Source organism: Emys orbicularis, chromosome 7, assembly GCF_028017835.1.
Source record: "Emys orbicularis isolate rEmyOrb1 chromosome 7, rEmyOrb1.hap1, whole genome shotgun sequence".
Lineage (NCBI taxonomy): Eukaryota > Metazoa > Chordata > Testudines > Emydidae > Emys > Emys orbicularis.
The window spans coordinates 131,101,201-131,128,643 of record NC_088689.1 but is presented as its reverse complement, the minus strand read 5'-3'; the positions used below and the strand labels follow the sequence as shown (position 1 = coordinate 131,128,643).

General features: G+C 60.8%; 2 protein-coding genes across 4 annotated transcripts; both read left to right on the top strand.

Annotated features, from left to right (window-relative positions):
* Window positions 1–607: 607 nt before the first annotated feature.
* On the top strand, window positions 608–19,891 carry BRPF1 (bromodomain and PHD finger containing 1). 3 transcript variants are annotated; one of them, XM_065408031.1, is made up of 13 exons: window positions 608–1,206; window positions 2,694–3,653; window positions 7,199–7,355; window positions 8,457–8,588; window positions 9,081–9,209; window positions 10,170–10,482; window positions 12,299–12,601; window positions 15,103–15,390; window positions 15,484–15,631; window positions 16,347–16,483; window positions 16,574–16,692; window positions 18,664–18,818; window positions 18,998–19,891. In XM_065408031.1, exons 1-13 carry the CDS (start codon window positions 608–610, stop codon window positions 19,179–19,181), a joined length of 3,624 nt encoding a protein of 1,207 aa, XP_065264103.1. In that variant the 3' UTR covers window positions 19,182–19,891. The 3 variants fall into 3 exon arrangements, with proteins under 3 accessions (XP_065264103.1, XP_065264102.1, XP_065264104.1); XM_065408030.1 differs by having other exon boundaries at window positions 9,081–9,227; XM_065408032.1 differs by lacking the exon at window positions 15,103–15,390.
* A 200-nt stretch (window positions 19,892–20,091) lies between these two features.
* Window positions 20,092–27,176, top strand: OGG1 (8-oxoguanine DNA glycosylase). Its single transcript, XM_065408033.1, has 7 exons — window positions 20,092–20,189; window positions 20,646–20,995; window positions 24,022–24,201; window positions 25,549–25,727; window positions 26,401–26,548; window positions 26,683–26,732; window positions 26,880–27,176. The coding sequence occupies exons 1-7, from the start codon at window positions 20,092–20,094 to the stop codon at window positions 27,174–27,176; spliced, it is 1,302 nt and encodes a 433-aa protein (XP_065264105.1).
* Window positions 27,177–27,443: the final 267 nt, after the last annotated feature.

The window sequence follows — 27,443 nt, the reverse complement described above, 5'->3', positions numbered from 1 at the left end:
CTGCAGGAAGATGAGCCCGCAGGGGATGAGGGTGAGGGTTGGGGGTGGGTGTGTGAGCCCAGGGGGGTTGGGGGCACTGGGGGGAGAGCCACGGGGCTGCAGGAAGATGAGCCCGCATGGGATGAGGGTGAGGGTTGGGGGCGGGTGTGTGAGCCCAGGGGGGTTGGGGGCACTGGGGGGAGAGCCACGGGGCTGCAGGAAGATGAGCCCGCAGGGGATGAGGGTTGGGGGCGGGTGTGTGAGCCCAGGGGGGTTGGGAGCACTGGGGGGAGAGCCACGGGGCTGCAGGAAGATGAGCCCGCAGGGGATGAGGGTGAGGGTTGGGGGTGGGTGTGTGAGCCCGGGGGGGTTGGGGGCACTGGGGGGAGAGCCACGGGGCTGCAGGAAGATGAGCCCGCAGGGGATGAGGGTGAGGGTTGGGGGCGGGTGTGTGAGCCCGGGGGGGTTGGGGGCACTGGGGGGAGAGCTCCAGGGCTGCAGGAAGATGAGCCCGCAGTGGGTGAGGGTGAGGGTTGGGGGCGGGTGGGTGAGTCCACAGGGGGATTGGGGGGCACGTGACCGCACCCCATACCTGTCTCTCACTCCTCTCCCTTGCAGAGGTGACGCCATGGGGGTGGACTTTGACGTGAAGACATTCTGCCACAATCTGCGGGCAACCAAGCCCCCGTATGAGTGCCCCGTGGGCACCTGCCGCAAGATCTACAAGAGCTACAGCGGCATCGAGTACCATCTTTACCACTATGACCATGACAACCCCCCTCCACCCCAGCATACTCCCATCCGCAAACACAAGAAGAAGGGGCGCCAGGCCCGCGCCGCCAACAAGCAGTCCCCCAGCCCCTCGGAGACCTCGCAGTCACCGAGCCGTGAAGTGATGACCTACGCCCAGGCCCAGCGCATGGTGGAAGTGGACCTGCATGGGCGCGTGCACCGCATTAGCATCTTTGACAACCTGGATGTGGTGTCAGAGGATGAGGAGGCTCCTGAGGAGGTGCCGGAGAACGGGAGCAACAAGGAGAACACAGAGACACCGACCACCACCCCTAAAGCTGGCAAGCACAAGAACAAGGAGAAGCGTAAGGACTCCAACCACCACCATCACCACAGTGCCTCTGCAGGCACCACTCCCAAGCTCCCAGAGGTGGTGTACCGGGAGCTGGAGCAGGACACCCCTGATGCACCACCTCGCCCCACTTCTTATTACAGGTACCATCTGCACTTTGGAGGGTGGGGGACTCCCTGCTAGGTTTCATCTAAGCTGTCCCCCAGGGACTGGGGTAGGATTGTTCCCCACTGTCTATCTACTAGTACTTGGTCCAGGCGCAGTGTACATGGTACCTGTCTGATTCTGCTATGGGCCTCTCTGGTGCCTGTCTGGGGAGGTGAATCCTACAGATCCTGCTGCACTACTGTTTCAGGCTCCAGGGACTTTTTCTTTTGCTCCCCTTTGTGGTGTCCTGTTAGCCCTGGGCGGGTCTGTAAGCTGGAGACTCGTTGGTTCCCACTTCTTGTCTGGCTGACAAAACCTCTCGTTATCAAACCCTTTCTCACTGGTATAGTCCCATAGCAGGTGGCAGAACAGGAGCCAGGCGGTTCCTGAGGGTATGTCCCGTGACTGGGCCATGTCAACGGACTTGGAGTGGGGGCTAGCAAATTGCAGTGTAAACGTTCCGGCTCGGACTGAAGCCCAGGCTCTGGGACCCTCCCCCCTCGCAGGTCTCAGAGCCCATCTTCTGCCCAAGCCAAAAGTCTACGCTGCAATTTTACTGTCTCGCAGATGACCCAGGCCAGCCTCAGTGTTTTATTGCAGTGTAGACGTACCCTGTATCTGCTCTGTGTTACTGGCTGCAGAATCTGCTCCAGAATGTAAGCGTTTCAAACACAATACAAGTTTCTCCTCTTACGCGTGTGAAGAAAAGATTCCAAGTGGGACTTGATGGGGCAGCCGGCCCATGAGAATAGCTGAACTACCCCACTTGTCTGCAGACTAATGGGGACCATTTAGCTGAACTTTGCTGTTCTGTCTCTAATGTGAGGCCAGCATTATTGAATTTCTGATCTCTGTACTAGAAATCTCCAAGTCCGGTGCCTCATCGGGGTGGCTGTTTGGGAGGAGGTGAGGATAATGGTGAAGTCAGTGCTGCCCTTAACAGCTGGAACAGGAAACCAGAAGGTCAAGCCCTTCCTCCAAAAAACAAATCCCCCAATTGGGAGGGAAAGAGACGATTCGGTCCCTTTTCGTGCCAAACCCAAACTGCGCTCCGTGCCTTCTTGGTTGCCAGATGTTCCAGCTGCAGAAAGGCCAACTCGCCACAGAATTCAGCATTGTTAGGTTAAATGGCCCCGGAGCACATGGGAACTTGCCTGGGGGTTGGTACCATGTTCCATGTGGTTGCCTTGCCTTCGTGAGATACCCCAAGCTTCATCAGTTGCCAAGCAGGACCATTGTTTGGTGCAGTGTCCTTGCTGCGTTGTGCCGGCTTCACCAGCATACTGCAGTTCTGCTCAGTAACTGAGAAAAGGGGCATGTGGCAACATCTCCCATTTCAGTGGGTTCCTTCCCCTTCCTTTTTCTTTCTGGCTTGTTCGTGGCCATGGTGGTAAAATCTCCCCCTCTGGTCCCTTTGGGAGGTTAGGCTGCACTAGCTCTTGGTCCCTCCCAGTCACTCATTCCCTCTCTACATGCCTCTCAGGTACATTGAAAAGTCAGCGGAGGAGCTGGATGAGGAGGTGGAGTATGACATGGACGAGGAAGATTATATCTGGCTGGACATCATGAATGACCGACGGAAGACGGAGGGTGTGAGTCCCATTCCCCAGGAGATCTTTGAGTACTTAATGGACCGGCTGGAGAAGGAGTCCTACTTTGAGAGTCACAACAAGGGGGACCCCAATGCCCTGGTTGATGAGGACGCAGTCTGCTGCATCTGCAATGATGGAGAGTGTCAGAACAGCAACGTCATTCTCTTCTGTGACATGTGCAACCTGGCTGTCCATCAGGAGTGCTACGGGGTGCCCTACATCCCCGAGGGCCAGTGGCTCTGCAGAAGGTGTCTCCAGTCCCCCTCCAGGGCAGTGGACTGTGCTCTGTGCCCAAACAAGGGCGGTGCTTTCAAGCAGACAGATGATGGGCGCTGGGCACATGTGGTCTGTGCCCTCTGGATCCCAGAGGTTTGCTTTGCCAACACTGTGTTCCTGGAGCCCATAGACAGCATTGAACACATCCCACCTGCCCGGTGGAAGCTGACCTGCTACATCTGCAAGCAGCGTGGCTCTGGGGCTTGCATCCAGTGCCATAAGGCCAACTGCTACACTGCTTTCCATGTCACCTGTGCCCAGCAGGCTGGACTCTACATGAAAATGGAGCCCGTCCGGGAGACGGGAGCAAACGGCACTTCCTTCAGTGTGCGGAAAACTGCCTACTGTGACATCCACACGCCACCCGGCTCTGTGCGCAGGCTCCCCGCCCTCTCCCACAGCGAAGGGGAGGAGGAGGACGAGGAGGAGGAGGAGGAGGGCAAAGGCTGGAGCTCAGAGAAGGTGAAGAAGGCAAAGGCCAAATCCAGAATCAAAATGAAGAAGGCAAGGAAGATCTTGGCAGAAAAGCGAGCGGCAGCACCTGTGGTGTCAGTGCCCTGCATCCCACCTCACAGGTACGGCCCCTGGCGCCCTCCCCTCTGTCCAGACAGTCCTTTGCCTCGGGGTCCTGCGCTCCCCCGGTACAGCCCCTTGCCCTGGGGTCCTGCCCCCCCAACGGCCCTTTGCCTCGGGCTCCTGCGCCCCCCACAGATACAGCCCCTCTGTCCAGACAGCCCCTTGCCTCGAGGTCCTGCTCCCCCCACAGGTACGGCCCCTCTGTCCAGACAGCTCCTTGCCTCGAGGTCCTGCGCCCCCCACAGGTACAGCCCCCCCCGTCCAGACAGTCTGTATCCCTGTCATTAGCCCCGCCAAGCTCTGGTTTATTTCATTCCTTGTTCGGGGTGCTCGGTGGCTTCGCTGGTGAATCCTGCAAGCAGTGTGGCTCTGGGGCTTGCAGCCAGTTTCATAAGTCCAAGTTGAGCTCCTCTCCTCTGTGCCACTCCCTGAAGGTGGCTGGGGCCGGAAGGAGCAGGAGGTGGCTGCTGTTAGTCTAACGGCAGAGTGAGCACGGCTGGAGAGGTCAGGAAGCAGCTGGGGGTTCCCAGGGTTCCTTTCCTGTTATGTTAACCTCAGGGACTTTGGAACAAACCATTGTAGAAGAAAGGGGGTACTTTTAATTTATCTGACTTGGTTTGTATTTCTCCCCTTGGCCCTGCTGCTCCTTCAGCTCTTTGTTAGGGCCAAGGCCATCCTGCTGAGGAAGTCGGTGCAGAATGGAGCTAGCTGCTGGGACACCATGTGAGTGTCCCAGGAGGGGCACTAACTTTATGCTTTCCGCTGGCTGTTAACCCAGCCCCATCTCCCAGCCTGGAGTGGTACCTGCCCTCCTCTGGAGCACAATTCAAAGTTGTGGGAACTAGGAAAACCCCTGGCCTTTGCCTGTGCTCCACAGACCCATTAGTCAGGACCACAAGGGTCAACTAATCTAAGGATCTGTGGTGTCCTCAGGGTGTTTCTCACCTCCCGTTAGCTGTCCCCTGACCCACAGTTTACCACCCAAGCAGGACAGGGAGCATGCCGGTTGTACGGTGGCCTCGCTGAGTGAGCTGGGTAAGAGGATGAAGGGCTGGTAACCAGCAGAGCAGTGGGGGCGTTGCAAGGAGATCGTAATTGCCAGACTGGATCAGACCCAGGGTTTATCTAGTCCAGTCTTCTGTATCTGACAGCGACCAGTCCCAGAAGCTTCAGAGGAAGGAGAACCCCACACTAGGGATGATCTGCCCCCCACATTAGACCTTATCCTGGTCTCTAATAGTTAGAAACTGGCTTAAGTCCTGAAGTTCTTGACCTCAGTGAGAGCTTGTGACAGAGAGTTCCACAGACTAACTACATGTTGTGTGAATAAAGGGTTTCCTCTTATTGGGTTTGAGGTCAGAATGCCAGGCAGCACAGTCCTGCAGAGAAGCCTGTCTGTCCCATGCCCTTCTCGGCTGGACTGCTGCCTTGCAGGAAACTCCCCGGCCACCCCTGAGCTGGGTCCCTGGGGTTTGGCTTGTGTGGCTAGGCCCCTCTCGCTGGGCCGGTTTGGCAGTGGCAGAGCTCACTTGACTGATCATGTACGTGCTTTCCCTCCCTCCCCAGGCTCAGTAAGATCACTAACCGTTTAACCATCCCGAGGAAGAGCCAGTTCATGCAGTCTGCCATCTTCAGTTGCATTAAATGCCTCTTTGGTCTTGTGTTGTGAGGTGGGGAGAAGAGATGACCTAGGGCCTGGGCAGTGACCATGTGAAATCCTAGCACGCTGGATGCCTGATAGGAATGAAGACTTCCTCCTTGGAGTGCAGCCTGTGCTAGGAAGAGCCTGGCTCCAGCTCTCTCTTTCAGGCTGATAGCAGATCTCTGCGGCTGTGTCGGGTCCCCGTTGGCTGGGGGATGGATAGACAGAAGTGGTGGGGTTTGGTTCCCGTGGGTGTAGACTGCTCAGAGACAGTGCTGTGGTGTATTGTGCAGGGAGATCTCTGTTCCGGAGCTGATGGCTTGGGGTTGTGGCCTTTTGCAGGCTAAGCCGGCTCTCTGCCTTTCTCCTGGTTGATTCTGGGCCGGCAGTCTCTCCTTTTGGTGATTTGACTCCTGTTTGACTCCCTGCCAGGCTGTGTGTGTGCTTGCTGCTGTCACTATGTCCCAGTGGAGCACACGGAGAAGTGATTGCACTGGCCTGGGGCCCTCCTGTTTCTGAGAAAGTGTTTGCGAAAATGCTGCTGGCTATTTCTGTGCGAACTGGGGCAACAAGTGTCTAACAGGGCTCCCCTCCCCCGCTCCCTCAGCCATGCGTGCGGCACACCGGGAAGAATGGATCACATCTGAACAGAGTGTCTGTTATGGGCATCTTCCACCCCGTGCCCAGCCCCCAGCTCCCCACAGACCGGGCCAGCCAGAGGCTCGAGCTGCAGGAGTAGCCAAAGCAGGGACTCTGGATGTCTAGAGAACTGGACTATGCGGATTGTCTGTTTGCGCCAACCTTCCCTCCCCAGTCTCTTCACCTCAGCTTTACGCCACACTGGCCCTTCTCTCTCCTCCCCCTTCTCGTCTCTGTCCCTCTTTTCCCGTCCCATTTAGCCGATCTCCTCCTAACACCGCTCCCAAAAGTGATGGCCCTAGCATGCTGTTTGCTCCCACCACACTGGTGTTAGACCCCTTCCCTCTCCCTGGGTCTGTCTGGTCTCGTTAGACCGTAAGCTCGTCAGGGTGGCTCTGTGCTGGACTTCATACAGCGCCTGGCTCTTGCTAGCTCCTGAGCCACTGCTGTCATGAGCCTGATGGATGCCTGGGTGGGAAATGAGACTGGGAACACCTGTGTGGTACTGAGGAGAGTCAGTGCCGGGTGTCTGGCAGACTCCCATGGACCACGTGTTTGAGAACTGTGGGACTAAGATTTTCCTCTAGGCCCTCATGGCTGGGTCAGCCTCCTAGGCCACATGGCCGCTGCCATCCGCCTGCACAACCCTCCTCAAGCCCTGCCCTGCAGCGAGCCCCACAAGAAACAGGGCCCTGAGGCTGGCCAGCGATGGTGCTCTCAGCTGGTGACTGACAACAGAAACCAGGAGTGCTGGGCCCTGTCGCTCAGCTGGGCCTGGTGCTCGTCCCTGTAGCCCTGTGATCCCCCCCTTTCCTCCTCTTACACTCACTGATTGTGTGTTGGGAGCTGTTCAGGGCAGGGACCTTCGCTGTGTGTGAGCAGCGCCCAGCAACAGGGCCCAGACCCAGGCCTGCAGGCACTACCACCATGCACATAATAATTGTAATTTTCGCAGAGCCTTGCGAAGGCCCATCCTGTCTGCGACACCCCTGTGCAGAGTTCCCAGCCCCGCCTGCCAGGCTGGTTTGCAGGAGGAAGGCCAATAACTGTCCCTCAGAATGCCAGGCAGCACAGTCCTGCAGAGAAGCCTGTCTGTCCCATGCCCTTCTCAGCTGGACTGCTGCCTTGCAGGAAACTCCCCGGCCACCCCTGAGCTGGGTCCCTGGGGTTTGGCTTGTGTGGCTAGGCCCCTCTCGCTGAGCCAGTTTGGCAGTGGCAGGGCTCACTTGACTGATCATGTACGTGCTTTCCCTCCCTCCCCAGGCTCAGTAAGATCACTAACCGTTTAACCATCCCGAGGAAGAGCCAGTTCATGCAGAGACTTCACAGCTACTGGACACTGAAGAGACAGTCCCGCAATGGGGTGCCTCTGCTGCGCCGGCTGCAGACACACTTGCAGTCACAAAGGAACTGTGACCAGGTACGGGGTGGGCTCTGGGTGCTGATGTCCCGTGTGCTTTGTGCATCCCAGGGCCTTGGGGCCGAAGCATTTCCTGCTCATGATGCCTGCAATTTCAGAGCCATGCTGGAGAATGGGCCAAACTGTCCTTTGGAGGAAAGGGCAGTCCCAGCTCCCCACAACTGCTGCTTTCCCTTTCTCTACTGTGTTCAGCATCTGAGACTTGCCAGGCACTGACCTTCCAAAGCTCGCCGTGGGGAGGGATGCAAAGAGTGTGTCTAGCTGGCTTGGTCTCTCCTGCCTGTCTCCAGCTGGCAGGGGTTGGAAAAACCTACCAGAGAGAGCTAGCCAGAGGCCAGGCGAGAGTGCGGGGCCCACTAGTGAGGTCCAGGGCAGTGTCCCGGGGAGAAGCACAGTTCCCTATTCCTGCTGCGGGAATTCCTACCAGAGTTCTGGCTCTGGGCCCTGCTTGTTCCTATCGTCTGCATCAGCCTGTCGCTAGTGGGTGCCTCTGGGTTCTGGAAAGGAGCAGGGGGTTTCTGCTCCCTGCTCACCACCTTAGAGCCTCCTGGCTCGTGGGTGTCTCTTACTCTACCTCTTCTCCGGCACCCCAGGTGCGGGGATGAGGCAGAGGTCTCCCCTACTCTGCTCCTTCTCAGGTTTGTGGGCTGCTCCTGGAGAGCAGCTTCAGCGCCTGCCCCAGCTATCCCCAGCAGAGTGAAATTTACCATTTCCCTGCTGCCCCGGCAGCGAAACTGACCGGAGTATTATTAGCTTTGCTCCACTGCCCTTTAGCAGAGCTCTGAGCAGCTGCAGAGGCGCACCAGCTTTATCTACCTGCAGACTTGGCAGTGCTGTGTTGGGTCACGTGGGGAAGGGTCTCTCTGTAACCCCAGGGACTAGGAGTCTGCAGTTTCAGAAGCGACTGCCCAGCTTGAGACACCTCAGGTGCTTGGCACTGGCTGGAAATCGGCCCATTTCCGGGTGCGCCGGGGCACCCAAAATCTCAAGTCACTTCTGAAAACGTAGGCAGGCCCCTCCCTCTTCACGGGGGAAAGAGTGCCAGCACACTGCCCCAGGGAGCTGCTTCCCTCCATCTCATGGTCTCTGATGTTCCTGCAGAGGGAGACAGAGGATAAGAATTGGGCCCTGAAGGAGCAGCTGAAATCATGGCAGCGCCTCCGCCATGACCTAGAGCGCGCGCGCCTGCTGGTGGAGCTGATACGCAAACGGGAGAAGCTCAAGAGAGAGACGGTAACAATTGTGTGTCCCTCCTGGGAGCCTGGGGGTGACCGCACAGGCCCCTCCTGCAGGAGCTTGGGGCGAGCCCAGATTCCTGACCTGAGTGTGGGGAGGGCGGGGAGCGCAGGTCCCCCCTGTGGGTACTGGCTGGTTCTCCTGTCTATGCCGTGCGGTGGTGTGTGCTTACACTGTGCCCTGCCCCAGCAGGGTCTGAACGGGGGTGGGGCTTTGGGAAGTGCAGGTGCTGTTCCGCCATCTCTGCTTTTCACTGGCATTGACACACTGAGTCAGAGCCTGTTTCTCCAGTCAGAGTATCCTGCGTGCAGCCATCGCACGGGGAGGTTGGCCTCTCGAAGCAGCTGGGAAATGGCTCCTCTTTGCTGTCTGAAGTCCAGATCTCACCCAGAGCCTTGTCTGCGTCCCAAGGGCAGTAGCTGTCCCGGCTGGCTGTAGCATGGGTCGAGGAGGCAAAAGGCTCAGTCCCTCCCTGTTCTTGTGTTTCAGATTAAAATCCAGCAGGTGGCGCTGGAGATGCAGCTGACCCCCTTCCTCATCCTCCTCCGCAGGACTCTCGAGCAGCTCCAGGAGAAGGATACGGGCAACATCTTCAGCGAGCCGGTCCCTCTGTCTGAGGTAACAGAAATCTACGAAGTAAGAACCCCCTCCCCCCAGATTTCTACTTCACTCAAACTCAACCCCAGTCTGCCCATGCCAAAGGCAGCAAATGGTGCTCTCCAGACAGCTAGCGGGCAGCCCGGGGCAGTTAGCCAAGTGGGGACGTGGGCAGCTGAGCTGAGCCCAGCTGTGACTGTAGCATGGTACAGGGACTGGCAGAGAGATGAATGGTCCGTATTGTATGTCAACGACCTCTCTGCCTGCGTGGTGGGCTGGGCCAGGCAGGCGGGGCTCCTTGCTTGGAAAGGCAGGGTGCAGTGGGACCCTCCGCACGCTCCCATCCTTCCCTTGGAAGCACTCTATCTAGGCATAGGCATGAAATGAGTTTGGCCTCAGACTTCTCCCGAGCAGGTGCAGCGGAAAACACTGTCTGTGTCTGTCAGCTGTGTCCTTCTCGGTCTTGTCTTGCCAGGGGCTGGGGAGCTGGGGAGAGGGTTGCACTGTACCTGCCTGCACCTGCTGCCCCACTCTTGCAATTCTTCTGTGTGTTTGTACATCTTGGAGCCCTCTGTAACTGGGCTATGAAATTCCACCCCCTCCAACCCATCTGGGAGGAAAGCAAGCCTCTGACATGCCCTGGGGAATTCCAGAGCCTGGGCTGGATTCCTGCTTGCCACCGGCCGGAGGAGAGGGCTAGGGCTGTGGTGTGAGCAATGGCACCTCTGAAACCCCTCCAGTTGTATTGCTCCCGGGGTTGGGCTGGGCTGCAGTATGCAGGGCTGATTGCCTACCCCCAGTCTGGTAGTGCCGGGGTATTGCCATTCCCTGTGTCTACACAGAGCGGGCAGTGTTTGCAGGGTATGCAACGCCATTTGGGGCAAAGCACCAGGACTGGATTCTTCTAACAGCTGTTTTCTTGGAGCAGGTAGTTCTGAGGTGTGACTTCCAGGCTCAGCTCTGGCTGTTCTCCCTGTGCAGGTCCCAGACTATCTAGATCATATCAAGAAGCCAATGGATTTCTATACCATGAAGCAGAACCTGGAGGCCTATCGCTACCTGAACTTTGATGACTTTGAGGAAGATTTCAACCTGATTGTCAGCAACTGCTTGAAATACAATGCCAAGGACACAATCTTTTACCGCGCGGCCGTCCGGCTGCGAGAGCAGGGGGGAGCTGTGCTGCGGCAGGCTCGCCGGCAAGCGGAGAAAATGGGCATTGATTTTGAGACAGGCATGCACTTTCCACACTGCATCCCTGTGGATGAGGTGCTGCACCGAGACACGGAGGAGGGTGGGTATTGACACCCCGTCCCAGGGTCACCCATGGAAGTCCCAGCGGGAATTCCTGTTAGATCATTGGAGGCCAGGGCAGCACGTAATCTAGTGCCCCCATCCTCCCCCGGCAATATCTGCCACCTCCTCGTATGTCTTCTAGCCAGCCCACATGCCCTTTCCCCAAAGAGACAGGGCCAGTCCCAGGTCGGTTCTGGACCCCGAGGGTCAGATGCATTTCGCTGGTTGGCAGATGGAGACAGGCTTCCTGGCTTGCCCCTCAGCGCTGTCGGTGCGCAGGGTCAGCCTGCAACAAGAGAATCTGGTTTTCCTGGTCTTGTGCTAAGGATTCGGGAGTGACATAATGCATATTGTGCCATGCGGGGCCCTTTGGCAAGCTGCTGTCATGTGCCCCCGAGCCAGACTCTTCCCTTCAGTCAGTCCCCTCTCAGCTCCCTCCAACGGGGCAGTGAGGGTGTAGAATGGAGGGCGCTCCCCTGCACAGGGCCGGCCTTAGGGAAGATGGCACCCTGGGCGAATTTGCATTTTGGTGCCCCGGGCCCTGTGGGTGTGGCACGCCCCCCCCATTGCCCCTGGCCCCCATGGGCTCTCCACCCTCCCTTCACCCCTAACCCCTGCACTGTGCCCCCTTCACCCCTAATCCCTGCACCTCCTTCTGCACCCACATGGGAAAACTGACCTGGATGCAGTGACGGAGACCTGGCATTGCTGCCCCCTTCTCCCACCCCCAACCCCGCCCGGCTAGGGAGCGGGGGCGGGGGGAGCAAGGAGCGACATCAGGGCTCCCTGCATCCAGGTCCCTTTCCCTGCAGGCTGTGTAAGGAGAGGGAGAAGAGCAGCAGCTCCTGATACCAGGATTGTGTGTGTGCCTGAGTGCGTGCTGTCTCTTTAAGAAAGCACTCGGGGTCAGGCGTCTGAAGGCTTGTTCAGACACAAGCAGCTGCTGCTGGACCCGGAGAGGCAGCAGCACACACAGATTCCCCCGTCCCATCACCCCAGTTCAGTGGAGACCGGGTACATGGGTGGGGGGAGGGGGACACCCCGATATCAGTCCCTCCCCCCACACAGCAGACAGGAGGACCCTCCCAGTCCAGAGTGGCCAGAGGCTCCAGGGAGGAACGGGAGGGCGGGACAGGAGCAGTGGGGACTGCACACAGCAGTGGAGCATGGGGGAGGAGGGGCACCCTGGCTCCGGAGGAGTCACCTGGCTCGGCTTTTCGTCCAACTGCCCCCTGCAGCTCGGGTCCTTCGCCCTGCTCTCCAGAGGCTGCTGCTCCACCTTCCTGTCTGCTGCCTCTGTTAGCCCAGCTGGCTCTCAGCAGGTCAGGTAAGAATCAGGCAAATCCTGCGCATGGAGCCCCCTTTGGCGGGCCGCCCTGGCCACTGCCTGGACTGCCTACCCTTGCAGTCTGGGCAGCCGGAGGAATTGAGGGGCCTGGAGCTGAGTACCAGGAGGTGGGGTCTCCCCAGAGCTGGGGGGGGGGGGGGGAGACCCTCCCCTCCCCTCCCTGCTCCAGGACACCCCCCCAATGAACTGATTCTTGTGCTGCTCTATCCAGTGGCAAACCCCTGTCTGATTCTTGCTGGTCCCCGGCCCATTCAGCACGATGTGGATTATTCTGTGTGCATTTCTGAAGCTGAGCCTGTTTGGCTCCTCCCTCCCCATGGAGTTCGTCTCTTGGACCCCTTCAGGTGACTGGTCTGTGCCTGTGGGTTAATCCCCTCTGGATTGCCATGTCCCCTTTCCAGGAGGAAGGGAATTTCAAAGCGCTACCTGGCTTCTCTCACCCATCTGACTCTCTTTGTGCCCACAGAGGAGGTGCGGCTGCTGCTATCAGAGAACCAGAAGCACCTGCCCTTGGAGGAGCAGCTTAAGATCTTGCTGGAGCAGTTGGACGAGGTCAATGCTGGGAAGCAGAGCATTGGGCGCTCCCGCCGTGCCAAGATGATCAAGAAGGAGATCACAGTCCTGCGCCGGAAGCTGGCTCACCCACGGGATGTGCTGGACAGGCACGGCCCCTCCGCCAGGGGGATCCTGCAGGCCCACCACCCCTGCGAGAAGGACATACAGACTGACAGCGCTGCAGAGGAGAGCAGCAGCCAGGAAACTGGCAAAGGTACTGGCTGGGGGGTGGTATCGACACCCTGGCACAGCACGTAATACCCAGGGGCCTGGCTTAACCCCACGCCCGGGCAGGGCCTGAGAAGGGTGGAGGGTGCAGAATCAGCAGCCATGGACCTTCCCTCCCAGAGCAGAGGCTGGGGTGGGAGGAGGTCCTGCTCCTTCCTTGGTTCCTCATTAGTGGCCCTGAGAAGGGTGGAGGGTGCAGAATCAGCAGCCATGGACCTTCCCTCCCAGAGCAGGGGGACGCATGGGAGAGAGCATCAAGGCAATCCACCCGGTGAAAACGGGACCGGCGCCAAAGGCAGTTTTAGCTTAAACCAGATCCTGCAAAGGGTCAGCGAGACGCCCCCCGCCTCCACAGAGCCTGAAGCACGTGACCAGACACTGACCGTCTAGTGAGGCAATGCAGGTCAAAGGGGCCCAGTGCCCAGGTGAAGAAACCTGCTTGGGGTCAAACTGGGTGCAAAGGGACAGCCCCAGGAGAGGCAAAGCACAGGCCAGCGAGAGCGGAGCTGCACGGCCAGCCCAGGAGAGGACAAGCTGCCCAGGCTGCTGGAGAGAGATCTCTGTGGCGAACCCCACGGCTTTGGACCTAGCTGGGCAGCGTGGCCAAGGCCCCACGGGCCCTGAGCGGGGAGCCTAGAGCTGCCCGTTCTAAGCATCATGCCTTGGCCACGGGCTGTCCGATTTCAGCTCCTGCTACCTGTGGGGCTTTCCCGGCTCGCTTCTAAACGTGTCAAAGGAGCCCTTGTGTCCTGGTTTGCTCCGCCTCCCCTCCCAGTTAACCCAGCCGGGTCAGCCCACTCCTCCCAGCTGGCCCCCGCCCCCACCCCGCCTCTCCTCCCCAACTCCAGAGTGTAGAGTTGGGCATTTTCCAATCCAGGATTCCCTTTTTGCTGCACCAGGTGCCCAGCATTTCATTTCCTGTCTCCCAGTTGTGCCAGGACCCTGCCTGCAGCTGCCACTTGCTCGGCAGCTTTCCCCCATAAGAACATAAGAAAGGCCGTACTGGGTCAGACCAAAGGTCCATCTAGCCCAGTATCTGTCTACCGACAGTGGCCAATGCCAGGTGCCCCAGAGGGAGTGAACCTAACAGGCAATGATCAAGTGATCTCTCTCCTGCCATCCATCTCCATCCTCTGACGAACAGAGGCTAGGGACACCATTCTTACCCATCCTGGCTAATAGCCATTTATGGACTTAGCCACCATGAATTTATCCAGTCCCCTTTTAAACATTGTTATAGTCCTAGCCTTCACAACCTCCTCAGGTAAGGAGTTCCACAAGTTGACTGTGCGCTGCGTGAAGAAGAACTTCCTTTTATTTGTTTTAAACCTGCTGCCTATTAATTTCATTTGGTGACCCCTAGTTCTTGTATTATGGGAATAAGTAAATAACTTTTCCTTATCCACTTTCTCAACATCACTCATGATTTTATATACCTCTATCATGTCCCCCCTTAGTCTTCTCTTTTCCAAACTGAAGAGTCCTAGCCTCCTTAATCTTTCCTCATATGGGACCCTCTCTAAACCCTTAATCATTTTAGTTGCTCTTTTCTGAACCTTTTCTAGTGCTAGAATATCTTTTTTGAGGTGAGGAGACCACATCTGTACACAGTACACAACTGCCCATGAGGCAGTTAATTGGCTGGCAGGCATGTTCCCTGCACTGTGCCATGGAGCCAGGCTGCAGAGGACGGAGTCAGAGCTGGATGGGAGCCAGCAGTGTTGGCCGGTGAGCTAGGCTGCCTGGAGAACAATGCAGCAGCCAAGTGCTAGGGGCTGAGCCACTGACCACCTACAAGCTCCCCCTTTCCTGGCACACACGAGGAAGGAGGCTCTGGGCCTGGCTGCCTTGAGAGCACGGCAGAAATTCCATCCTTCAGTCCCTTTCAGAAATAACCACAGGCATGGGGCCCAGTGGGAATCCAGGCCCTTGCGGGGCTGAACTGCTTTCCTGCTACTGGCTTGCTGGGCCTTTAGCACAGGGAAGGGCAAGCACTTCAGATATCTGTAGCTTTCCAGGGGTGCAGCAGGGCTGGGCAGCTCCCAGCTGGAGCCTGAGGAATTTGGGAGATGCTGTTGCTGCTCATCTTCCTTTCGTTGAATTCGGTGTCTCTGAACACTAGGGAGTGGCTGCACTGCTAGGGCGGAGTCTTCTCTGGAGATCCCCTCTGGTGAGGATTCTCTGCAACTCCGCTAATTGCCCAGGTTTGGTGATGTGAGGACAGGGGTGGCAAGATGGAAGGGAAAGTCCCATGCCTTCTCCTGTACAAAGCTCTGCTGCTGATCTGCAGCTCTCTTGTGCCAGCCCTGGGCTCCCCACAGCTCTCCCCTCGTGCTTTTGCACACTGCTGCCCGATGACCTCGCTGGAGGCAGGTGTGAGCTGTGGGGGCAGATCTCCAGAGCTCCCCTGGGGAGCTGGGAGTGGGGCAGCGTGGTGGAGCCTGCTGCCCAGCTTCTGAACATGCTCTCTCTCATCCCCTCTGCCAGGTCTGGGCCCCAACTCTTCCTCCACCCCAGCGCATGAGGTCGGCAGGAGGACTTCTGTGCTCTTCTCCAAAAAGAACCCCAAAACCGCAGGGCCCCCAAAACGCCCCGGACGCCCACCCAAGAACCGGGACAGCCAGCTAGCTGCAGGGCATGGGAGTAGCCCAATAGGTCCCCCCCAGCTTCCAATAATGGAGGGGTCGCAGCGCCAGCGGAAGAGAGGGAGGAGCCCACGGCCAAGTTCCAGCTCTGAGAGTGACAGTGATAAATCCACCGAAGACCCTCCCATTGGTGAGTGTGGCTGCTGCAGCAGCGAGGGTCGGAGGGGGCCATGCTGGATCTGTGTGTGTGACTAATGTTGTCCCTTGCCTGGCTCTGCTGCAGACCTGTCAGCCAATGGCTTCAGTGGTGGGAGCCAGCCGGTTAAAAAGAGCTTCCTGGTTTACCGGAACGACTGCAGCCTTCCTCGGAGCAGCTCCGACTCGGAGTCCAGCAGCAGCAGCAGCAGCAGCGCTGCCTCGGATCGCACCAGGTACGTGCCCAGGTGGCTCCTGGCATTAGGCCAGCCAGGGGGCTCTGTCCCAGCGGCTGTACCAGGAGTGGGTACAGCCTCTTTGTAAATCCATTTAGCAGTAGCCCACCGTGGCTGCCCCAGCTCCTCCCTTCCTCTCACATGCAGCGCCCAAAGCCACACGTTTGTGACGTGCCTGCTGAGGAGCAGAAGGCCCAGACTCTGGGATTCGTTGGTCCTGGCTTGCTATGAGTCTGCCAGCGCTCAGCCCTGCCCTGGGGGCAGCTGTCACACAGCCCTCTTGGTGAGGCCATGGCCGGAGAGCCCGAACCAGAGAACTGCACAGAGGTTGCTCCCGCACATGTATCTGCTGGAGGCCAGCATGGGTTGGGTGGATTGTGCCAGTTTCTTTGTCTCTGTGGACAGAGGGACCCTAGGCCTGCGCTGGAGTGAAGACCCAGGCTGAGTGGGGGGGGGCATGCCATCTGGCAGGACCCTTCTCACTTAACCACTGACTCCCCCTTTCAAAGGCGACTGGAGAGCCCCATATCTTAGAACACTATTGTGGGCAGTTCCTCTGCTGAGCGCTATGGGCTCTATTCCTGAGGGCACTGGCCGGCCGCCTCCCCAAAACATGGGTGTCCTAAGGATCCCCTCCCCACAACGCACAGGAAAGCAGTGCCTGGAAGGGTAACGTGGCGCCTAGTAACAGGACTGCTTCCCTGCCTTCCCACAGCACGACGCCCTCCAAGCAGGGCAGAGGGAAGCCCTCCTTCTCCCGTGTGAACTTCCCAGAGGACAGCAGCGAGGATACCTCTGGAACGGAGAATGAGTCCTACTCTGTTGGTGCTGGGCGAGGCGTTGGTCACAGCAGTGAGTATCTTGGGCCTCGGCCAGCAGCTTCAGCTCCTGTCACTGCCTGGAAGCCTCCATGCTAATTCTTCCCCCTTTTCTTTGGCGCAGTGGTGCGGAAGAGCATTGGGCGTGGAGCCGGGTGGTTGTCGGAAGATGAAGACTCCTCTCTGGACGCCCTGGACCTGGTGTGGGCTAAGTGCAGGGGGTACCCATCATACCCAGCACTGGTGGGTACAGCAGGCTGCGTGTCCTCAGCTCTCCTTTTCCTCCCCGTGCAGGACCCGGGGCCTGGCAGAATCTCACCTGGTTCATAGTGAGGGAGTGAACGGATTCTCTGGGGCCAACAAGCTGACACTCTTGCTGGTTGGCCAGAACACTGGGAATCCCCTCCCCTTGCACCCAGATGATCTGCACCACATGTCTCTGCCATCCTCGGGCCAGTCCGGTGGGAGCCTTGCTGCTCTTGTGCCGATTGTGGGCTAGTCTCCCTGGGACTAGTGGGGAAGTTAAGGGGCTTGCTGCTTCCCATAACAATTAGGGCTAAAGCACATTTGCCATTTGCTCCAATGTGCGAATCCTGTGGGGTACCCCTGTTCTTGGGTCTTACACTGAGATCTGGGGGTGGCCTCAGGTCTCCTCTGCCTCCTGTCTGCCAGAGAGAACACTTATGCATGGTCTTCATTAGGGGGATGGAACAATTTCCATATGAGGAGAGATCAAAAAGACTGGGACTGTTCAGCTCGGAAATGAGACGACTGAGTGGGGATAGGAGAGAGGTCCGTAAAATCATGACAGGTGGAGAGAGTGAATAGGGAAGCATCATTTGCCTCTTCACGTAACATGATTAGGCAGCAGGTTTAAAACACAAGGCAGTACTTCTTGCGTGGCACTTGTTGCCGGGGGATGTGAAGAAAAGTATGACTGGGTTAAAAAAAAGAACTGTATCAGTTCATGGGGGACAGCCCATCAATGACTGTTAGCCAGGATGGGCAGGGGGACAACCCCATGCTGTGGGTGTCCCTAAATTTCCAACTGCCAGAAGCTGGAAGTGGGTGAAAGGTGCTGGATCACTGGATAACAGCCCTGTTCTATTCATTCCCTCTGCAGCCAGGACACTGGTCTGACCCAGCACGGCCGTGCTGCTGATGTTACGTGAACCCCTATAGAATGTGGCTGGCCGGCTCCCCAGGCTAGTGATCCTGGCCACAGCTGTTCCTGAGTTCTTAACTAGTCCTGCTTTAGTCAGACCCAGCGGTGGGGCTCAGTGCAGGAGTCGCTGGGTGACGCTCTCTGGCCTTTGTTATGCAGGTGCTCAGACTAGAAAGTCCCTTCTGGCCTTAAAAACCTAGCAATCGAACCTCGGAAGGTGCTGCTTCAGCCTCAGCCCTGAGCATGGAAATACCCTGTCACTCTGCAGATCTGCTCCCCAGGGTAACGGGAGGCTGAGCTGCGGGCTCTAGGGTCTAATGTGAGTGCAGCGGGCGCGCAGTCCTCGGGGAGCTGGAGGCTGTTCTTCCCGGAGGCTAGCAAGAGAGTTGGTCTGTTAGTACTGTGGCATTGCCTTGGAGCCCCAGTTACAGACCAGGCTCTGCTGTGCTAGGCGCTGTACGCAGAGCCTGCCCCAGTCAGCTCGCAGTCTAAAGAGAAGGAAGCGCTGAGAGTCTGTTGCTCATCCTGGTAGGCAGTGCTCTCGGCACACCAGCTGCTGTCTTGTCAGTGATGCCAGAGGCCCATGGCGGAAGGCAAGGCATGAGCTAAGGCTGTTTCTGAAGGGGGGATGTGAGCAGGAGACAGCCCCTGGGACGTTGCCTCTTTGTGCACGCCTGGAGCCCCTTTGCTTCGGGTTGTCATGGTGACAGACACGGAGCTGGTGTTAGCTGGCCGCTTTCCAGTGCAGTCACTACCACGGGGCCCTTGGGTTCTAAGCGCAACACTTAGGAATGAACTGGTCAAACCAAGCCCTGCTGGGCGGGGTTGAAAGGGATAGTGCTGCCAAGAGCTGAGGGGAGTGCGAGAGCGGATTATTAGGGGCCGGGCAGCACTCTGCTTGTTCCGGGCTGGAGTGAACATCCTGATTCTGCCTTATACCCCCAGGAAAGGCTTTCCTCAGTGCGTTAGTGGGGCTGGTGGGGGCTTCTGTGCTCCCCCTTCTGCCCCTTCCCTGGGATCTCACCTTTGTCTCCCTGCTGGTTTGGCAGATCATTGATCCGAAGATGCCACGGGAGGGTATGTTCCACCATGGCGTCCCCATCCCAGTGCCTCCCTTGGAGGTGCTGAAGCTGGGAGAGCAGATGACTCAGGAAGCACGAGAGCATCTCTACCTCGTCCTCTTCTTTGACAACAAGCGCACCTGGTAAGGGCCGGCCAGGGCTTTCTCCTGATGTGTGCCAGCTCTGCGGTCCCCCCAGCAAGACAGAGCAAGGCCTGCTGGGGATGGGGTGGTGAGGGCGAGTCCGTGACCACCACCAGGCTGGGGTTGGGGTAGGCAGATGATGGGAAGCCTCAAATGAGGTGTGATGTCCTTTCCTCCAGGCAGTGGCTGCCCCGGACCAAGCTTGTGCCACTGGGTGTGAACCAGGACCTGGATAAGGAGAAGATGCTGGAGGGCCGCAAGTCAAACATCCGCAAGTCGGTGCAGATCGCCTACCACCGTGCCATGCAGCACCGCAACAAGGTGCAAGGCGAACAGAGCAGCGACTCCAGCGAGAGCGACTGACGCCAGCTGCTGCCTCGGTGATCCACTGGCTCTGCTCATGGCTTCTCAGTCTCAGGGCAAACAGGGCTCTCAGTCCTGGGCACTTAGTGCAGCTGGTCTGTACAGGAGCAGGGGCTTGCCCCCGTCACTGGGACAGAGCGTGCTCCTGAAAGCAGCCGGGGCCGAGCACAGGAGTGAGTGGGTTAGAGCAGAAGCAGGCGGAGCTATCGCCTGCTGCCGAATGCAGTGCCCAGCAGTACCCTCTGCACCCTCCCCCCTTTCCAGCTGGCACTGCTGGAGCCTCCCCTCCTCGTGTGCTGCCCTGCTCCCTGCCTCGAATGTCACCGTCCCGGGGCAGGGCAGTTCCCGGGGGCTGGTACCTCCCCCCGCGTGCCGTGGCACACCTCCAGCGGGGCAAGGGGCAGTACTGTACAGACTGGAGAATTAAATTATTCTCCGTGGTAGCCCGTTTCAGTGTCTCGGGGGAAGCATTTTGGTACTAAACAGCGCTTCCCATCTTGGCCCTTCCAGCCGGTGTAGCCCGGGACTTCCTTTGTAATCTTCTTACTCGCACACTTTGATACGGTAGCTTTTGGGATCAGCTGCGCCCTGCCCTCCCCTCCCCCCTCTGGACTCGCGTCTCCTCCTCCCGCCGTGGTCAGACGCTCGTTTGTATTTATTTGGAAGGAAGAAAATCTATTGATTCTTAGACAATAAACCGTCTATTTGCACCCGGGCGTGAGGCTGGCGCTGCCTGGGCCCGGCCCTGGGGGGGGGGGGGGGGGGGGGATGGGCGGGGCGGGATCTCTGGGGGCGGGGCCTAGGCAGTGCGAAGGGGCGGGGCTTAGGTAGGGGCACGTCGCTGGGGCGGGGCTGGGCTCAGACCATAGAGACGCCGGCGGCAGCCTAGAGCGGGGCCCGGGCGCGCGGCATGAAGCGCTGCGGGGGCCCGGCGCTCTGGGGCCACCTGCCCTGCCCGCGCTCGGAGCTGCGGCTGGAGCTGGTGCTGCGCTGCGGCCAGGCCTTCCGGTCAGCGGGCGGGGGAGGGGCGCTTGGGGGAGGTGTCTGGGGGGCGGAGCGAGGGAGCGGAGCTGAGGGCGGGCTTTGGGGGGCGGTTGGGGGCGGGGTGGTTCGGGGAGGGGTCCGGGGGGCGCAGCGAGGGGGCGGTTGGGGGAGGGGCGCAGGGCCCGGGAGGTCCATCCCCCCTCCCCCGTGCAGACTGCGCCCGGCACCGCGGGGGAGTCAGCCCCGAGACCCTGCACTGGGGTCCTGCCAGCGGGGCCTCGCGTCTCTCCAGCACGTGCCCGCCCCCGCCCCGGGAGCCGCCCCCACATTGGGAATCTGGCAGCACGTGGGCAAAGCCCTTGGGGCAGTTGGGGGGCCCCTGGGGCCCTGGGCTGGAGAATCCAGGCCCCTTGGTGGGCCAGGAGCACAGCGGTGCCGGGCAGCCACCCCCTGGCGCTGACTGGCCCGTGTGTGTGTCAGCTGGAGGGAGCGCAGCCCCGGGCACTGGACCGGGGTCCTGGCGGGCCGGGTGTGGACGCTCAGGCAGACCGAGGAGCAGCTCTGCTACACGGTTCACGACGAGGAGGAGGAGGAGGAGGAAGGCAGCCGCACAAAGGCCACGGGGCAGGAGCTGCAGCCCAGGGGAAGAGACGCAGCGGGGAGCCTGCAACCTGAGGCCCCCGCCATGGAGGCTTTGGGCGGCAGGGGCAGCTGTGAAGCCCAGCAGATCCTCCATGACTACTTCCAGCTGGACGTAGGCCTGGCCGGGCTGTACCAGGCCTGGGGTGCTGTGGACCCGCACTTCCGGAAAGTGGCTGCCAGTTTCCCAGGTACGTTGGTGCCGGGCAGCCGGAGCAGAGGGCTGAGCTGGGGGGATCACACATACGTCATGGGTCGCCTGGCAGGCAGACTGGGACAGCAGCAATGTCTCGATGGGCCAGTGCTTTTCGCTGTGGGGGCTGGAGGGGCAGAGCTCCAGCGCGCTGACCCTGGCGTGCAGACACAGGCTACCTTGTGCCAAGGGCTCACATGGGCGTGGGGACGCTAGCTAGGTGGACAGGAGCCTTCTTCCATTGACCAAGCTGCATCTGGGCCGGGGCTGCTCGTCCAGCAGAGCTCCTGCTCTCCGAGCCCCGAGCGATGCCGTGGCCAGTGGGCAAGGGCAGTTCCTCTCCTCTGCTGCCTGGCCTGTGCGTGGCAGCTAGGCCGTGCCCTCAGGGTGAAAGTCACTCAGAATGGGGCTGGCTGAGCCATTGGCCTAGCGCCAGCCGGGCGAAGCGGGCCTGCCCTCGCCACATGCCTGCTGGCTCCTGATTGGTTCGTGGCTCTTCCCAGCTGTTCTGCTCTGCTCTTGGTGCCCAAGCTGAGTGGGCTTTTCCTAGGGGGGGTGTCAGGGTGCTGCCCCTCCAGCAGGGCCTCGGCACCCTTCCTCACCACCTGCTTCTCCCATGTCGCACTGTGCTGCACCACCCCAGCCCAGGGGCTCTGTCTGAGGGGCGCCCAGGAGCAGGCCCCTGGTAACGTACCTGGTGGGCTCTGGGTCAGTTTCCCAGGTGGTAAGGCCAGGCCTAAGCTCCAGGGGGGGCTTTCTTGCCTGCAGGACCCAGTCCCATAGGTCCTGATCCTTTCCAGTCTCCCTGCTTCCCAGGACCCTGTCCCCCCTCTGTGGGGGGCCACCGTTCCTTGGCCCTCGATGTCCAACTTGCCAGGCTGGGCCTAGCTAACCGCACGCCTGCCTGGCTCAGCAGATTTCCCCTCCCTCAGTCTGCCGTCAGCAGGGATTGCAGATTTCCTGCCAGGTGAGCGATGGGCATGCTGAACAGCATCAGGCTCACACTGATTCCCAGGGAAGCCCACTAGAAACGCCCCCATTCGATGGTGGTCCCCCATTGATGCCTGCTCTGGGAGAGCTGGCAGTTAGCCAGGGCTTACCCCAGGTAACGTACTGTAGTGAGAGAGTACAGGGCAAATAGACAGCTCTGCAGCACTAAGGCAAACGCCTTCCAACAGTTACATTTATCGGCCAAACGTGGAAGCTCCTCAAAGAATGCCCTGTGCCCTGTGTCCCCAACACCGTGGGCTGGCACTGATCGTATTCACCCTTTCATTCCTTGGTAGTTGAATCCCATATCAACTTTTCCATTATTTTGCCCCGGGGTTGATGTCAGGCGATATCCCACTTGCCTTTTTTGAATATTGACCTGCCCTTAGCACTCGTCTTGTCTTCTGGAATTTCCCAGCTAGTCCAAGATTTATTTAAAAGTAACATCAGTAGCCCAGAGATCTCCTCAGTCAGCTCTCTTACGACTCCTGAGAGCCAGTTTTCTAGACTTGCTGATTTAAACGTTTGTCCCTAGTAAATGTTGTTTAACAGCCTCCTAAATTGCTAATGGACTGGAAAGTACTTCATCATCCTCATGTGACATGATATGCTTCTTTCCAAACACAGAACAGTTATATTGAATGAACACTTCTGCCTTTTCCGCATCATGACCAGTTTTACCATCTCTGTCTAGCCAGGCTTATACTATTGTTCTTTCTTTTATCCATAATATACTCAAAAACTCCTCATTCTTGCCAGCCATGGATTTTTCCCGTATTAATTTTCTACATTTCATAACTTTAAATTGATATAAATTGCCATCTGTTTCCTCTTTTTCCCACTTGTTATATATCGGTTTTCTAATTGCTGCCTTCACTTCACCACTGAACCAGGAAGGCCTCCTAACCAAAGTTGTCCTTTCTCACTGGTAGAATCGTGGCATTTGGGCCATCGGATTAACTCTTCTTAAAGAGCTCCCAATTTGTTAATTTTTTTCTGTCTACATTTTTCCTTCTGATCAATTTCACTCATAATCTTCCTTAGTTGTGGGGCCTCAGCTGTTTGGAAGCACCAGCTCCCCAGTGCAGTTCTGGCACCTTCTTCTTTCCTGTCCCTTGGTGCATGTCACAGTGAGTTAGCATTGCTGTGGGCAGCCGTGTGCCTCCCCGACCCCAGTGCTGACTGCCCTGGGGTCTGGCTGCCTTGGCTCACTCAGGGCAGCAGGGCTCTCGGAGTAGTCAGGGGGAAACAAACGGGCATCGCATCTCGCACAGATAACCCAGCTCATGCATTTCCCCCGAGTCCCGTAGGAGCCTGCTGGGCACAGGGCTGAGAGCTGGATTCCAGTCTCACCTGCTGCTACTTGGCAAGTCCCTGCCTCTGTCTCCTGTCCCCCGGCTTGGAGCGGTAGGGACAAGACACTCTGTTAGCATGTGCTCTGCAGAGGGGGATGTTGTCAGCCCGCCCAGGCATGCCCTGCCAGTGTAGCGTACCCACTGACAGAGGCGAGTCCCTGGCCCTGTTGCACCATGTGCTACCCGAGCAGTGTACCAGACGCCCTGCTGCTTGGGCCCATTGCGAGGGGGGAGCTCTCGGAGGGGCGGTGCTGAGAGACCCTCTGCTCCAGGGGCCCTGTGCAGGGTTGGAGTGCTCAGCGGGGTGGGGCGCATGGCGGGGGGGGAGGGGGTCTGGCGCTGCACACAGTCGCATCTCTCTGCTCAGCCGGTCTTTGTAAAGGCCAGAGGCCGAGGGAGGAGGTGGCGGACAGTCTGGGGCGTGTGGAGCCCCGGCTGTGCCGTGCCCTGCTGAGTGCTGGTCCTGTGACTGGGGCAGACCTTGGCTCCTGCCCGGCGCGAGGAGCTGGGCTGGGGCCTGCCCAGGCTGGTTTAGTCACGGACTGTGGGGGCCTGAGTCCTGCTGGGGTACTTGGTGCCGGCCCCGGGGAGGGGTGGTGGCTATGGGGGCTTTGCGTGGCATTGCTATGTGGAGGCCAGGCAGCACCTTCCCTGTCTGAGGCTGCCCTCTGGCCTGCAGGCGTCCGCGTGCTGCGCCAGGACCCCATCGAGTGTCTCTTCTCCTTCCTCTGCACCTCCAACAACCACCTGGCGCGCATCACGGGCATGATTGAGCGCCTCTGCCAGGCCTTTGGGCGCCGCCTCTGCCAGCTGGATGGGGAGCCGTACCATGCCTTCCCCTCGCTGCAGGCCCTAGCTGGTGAGTATGTCCTGCCCCCTCCCCCCCCCTGCTGGCTGGCAGCCCCGCGTCTGCCCCCCCTGCCCCCCCCCACGCCGGCTGGCAGCCCCACGCCCACCTGCCCCCCCCACGCCGGCTGGCAGCCCCGCATCTGCCCCCTCCTGCCCCCCCCCCCACGCCAGCTGGCAGCCCCGCGTCTGCCCCCCCCGCCCCCCCCCCACGCCGGCTGGCAGCCCCACGGCCGCCCCCTCCTGCCCCCCCACGCCGGCTGGCAGCCCCACGCCCACCCCCACCTGCCCCCCCGCGTCTGCCCCCTCCTGCCCCCCCCCCACGCCGGCTGGCAGCCCCGCGTCTGCCCCCCCGCCCCCCCCCCCCACGCCGGCTGGCAGCCCCACGCCCACCTGCCCCCCCCACGCCGGCTGGCAGCCCCGCATCTGCCCCCTCCTGCCCCCCCCCCACGGCAGCTGGCAGCCCCGCGTCCGCCCCCTCCTGGCCCCCCCACGCCAGCTGGCAGCCCCACGCCCCCCCCAACTGCCCCCCCCCGCACCTGCCCCCCCCACGCCAGCTGGCAGCCCCACGCCCGCCCGCTCCTGCCCCCCCCACCTGCTCCCCCCACGCCAGCTGGCAGCCCCGCGCCCGCCCGCTCCTGCCCCCCCCCACGCCAGCTGGCAGCCCCGCGCCCGCCCGCTCCTGCCCCCCCCACGCCAGCTGGCAGCCCCGCACCCGCCCCCTCCTGCCCCCCCGCACCTGCCCCCCCCCCACGCCGGCTGGCAGCCCCACGCCCCCACCGGCCCCCCCGCGCCGGCTGGCAGCCCTGCGTCTGCCCCCTCCACGCCGGCTGGCAGCCCCACGCCCACCTGCCCCCCCCACGCCAGCTGGCAGCCCTGCGTCTGCCCCCTCCTGCCCCCCCCCACGCCGGCTGGCAGCCCCACGCCCACCCCCACCTGCCCCCCCGCGCCCACCCCCTCCTGCCCCCCCCCACGCCGGCTGGCAGCCCCACGTCTGCCTCCTCCTGCCCCCCCACGCCGGCTGGCAGCCCCACGCCCACCCCCACCTGCCCCCCCGCGCCCCCCCCTCCTGCCCCCCCCCACGCCGGCTGGCAGCCCCGCGTCTGCCCCCTCCTGCCCCCCCCACGCCGGCTGGCAGCCCCACGGCCGCCCCCTCCTGCCCCCCCCCACGCCGGCTGGCAGCCCCACGGCCGCCCCCTTGTACCCACCTCCGGGCCAGCAGCTCAGCTCCGACCCCCTTGTGCCACCCCCCGGTGTCTGTCCCCCCAGCCGTCAGCCCAGCACCCGCCCCCTCATGGCCCACCCCCACCCCCTGGCAGCCCAGCCCGCGCCCCATGGCTGACCTGCTGTTCTGGGGCAGGGGCTGATGCTGAGCAACGGCTCCGGGCTCTGGGCTTTGGGTACCGGGCAAAGTTTGTGAGCCAGAGCGCCCAGGCCGTGCTGAGGCAGTTTGGGGCCGAGGGGTTGCACCAGCTGCGCAGCACCCCGTACCCGGAGGCCAGGAGGCTGCTGTGCGCCCTGCCCGGCGTGGGGGCCAAGGTGAGTGCTGGGCCCCCAGGGGCTCAGCGCAGGCACCTGGCTCCTTTCACCTCAGCCCTCGCGTGGTGGCCGGGGAACAGGGCCCCATCCTGCAGCGGGCTGAGAGCTGGGCGCACAGGGGATGTGTATGGCAGGAGCAGCTCAATGTAGCGGGCTGGGGGGGCACTGATGGCTGGGGGAGGGGGGGCATGTGGAGGTGGGGGTGCTGATGGCTGGGGGAGGGAGCAGATGGGGGCACTAATGGATGGGGGTGGGGGGTGCTGATGGCAGGGTGGGGGGCAGGTGAGGCGCTGGGGGAGGGGGGCAGGTGGGTGCTGATGGGGGTGGGGGGTGCTGATGGCTGGGGGAGGGGGCAGATGGGTGCTGATGGCAGGGTGGGGGGCAGGTGAGGGCTTGGGGTGCGGGGCAGGTGGGGGCACTAATGGATGAGGGTGGGGAGCAGATGGGGGTGGGGGGCAGGTGAGGGGGAGGGGGGCTGGGGGGTGCTGATGGCTGGGGGAGGGGGCAGATGGGTGCTGACGGCAGGGTGGGGGGCAGGTGAGGGGTGCTGATGGCGGGGTGGGGGGCTCTGATGGCTGGGGGAGGGGGCAGGTGGGGGTGGGGGGCGCTGATGGCTGGGGATGGGGCCTGACCGTCTCTCCCCCCCGCCCCCCCCCCCCCCCCCCCGGGGCAGGTGGCAGACTGCGTGTGCCTGATGGCACTGGACAAGGCAGAGGCCGTGCCCGTGGACACCCATGTGTGGCAGATCGCCCGGCGGGACTACAGCCTGGAGCCGGGCTCAGGTGCCCGGAGCGTGACGATGCGTGTGCACAGGGAGCTCGGTGAGTGCCCGGGGGGGGGGGGGGGGTGTCGCACTGGGCCCCTCCCTGGGGAGCAGCTCAGCAAGGAGAGGGCGCAGGGAGGCTGTGTGGGCCAGGGGCTGCTCCCCCCCTTCACTGGAATTTTCTCTCCTCAGGAGACTTTTTCCGGCAGTTCTGGGGGCCCTACGCAGGCTGGGCGCAGGCGGTGAGTAGTGCCCAGGCCATGTCCCCAGAGGGCCCCCGACACGAGCCTGGCCTGCAGAGAGGGGCAGCCCACAAGGTCAGATCCCCCTTCCCACGGCTGGGCGCGCCCTCTCCACCCCCAAGCTCCCCATCTCTCCCTGTCTCGCAGGTTCTCTTCTGTGCTGATTTAAAGACGTTCCGGCAGAACCCCAGCACAAGCGTCGGCATGAAGGGGGGCCCAGCCCCAACAGTGGCTTCTCTGGCCCATTGCAGACCCACCGCTGCCCTGGAAGCAGGGGGGCAGGACTCGGCTTCGCCTGGGGCCACAGGGACTCTGTGCACAGAAGCAGCTCCAGCCCCTTGTGCCCAGACTGGCAAATGCCACCGTGGGGCCAGCCGGAAACGGCCCCGTGGGGAAAAGTGCTGCACCCGCCCCGGCCCCTCCCCACAGGGGGCTGGGCACTGAGCTGTGGTGCTGGGGGAGGGGAAGATAACAACAGAGCAGGGCGGGCCCAGTTACAGCCTCTCTCCAGGGCTGTGCCCGGCTGGGGGCTGGGTGTATGGACCGGTCCGTAATGTAGACTATCAGCATCCAGAGCAGCTGGAGGTGAAACGGGGGGGAGGGTGGCTCAGTGCATGTTTATAGGCCAGGCTGGAGCAGTGATATGGCACCCACCAGGGCGAAAGGCCAGTACCCGCCCAGCTTGGCTCAGCACGGCCACCCAATGAGGAA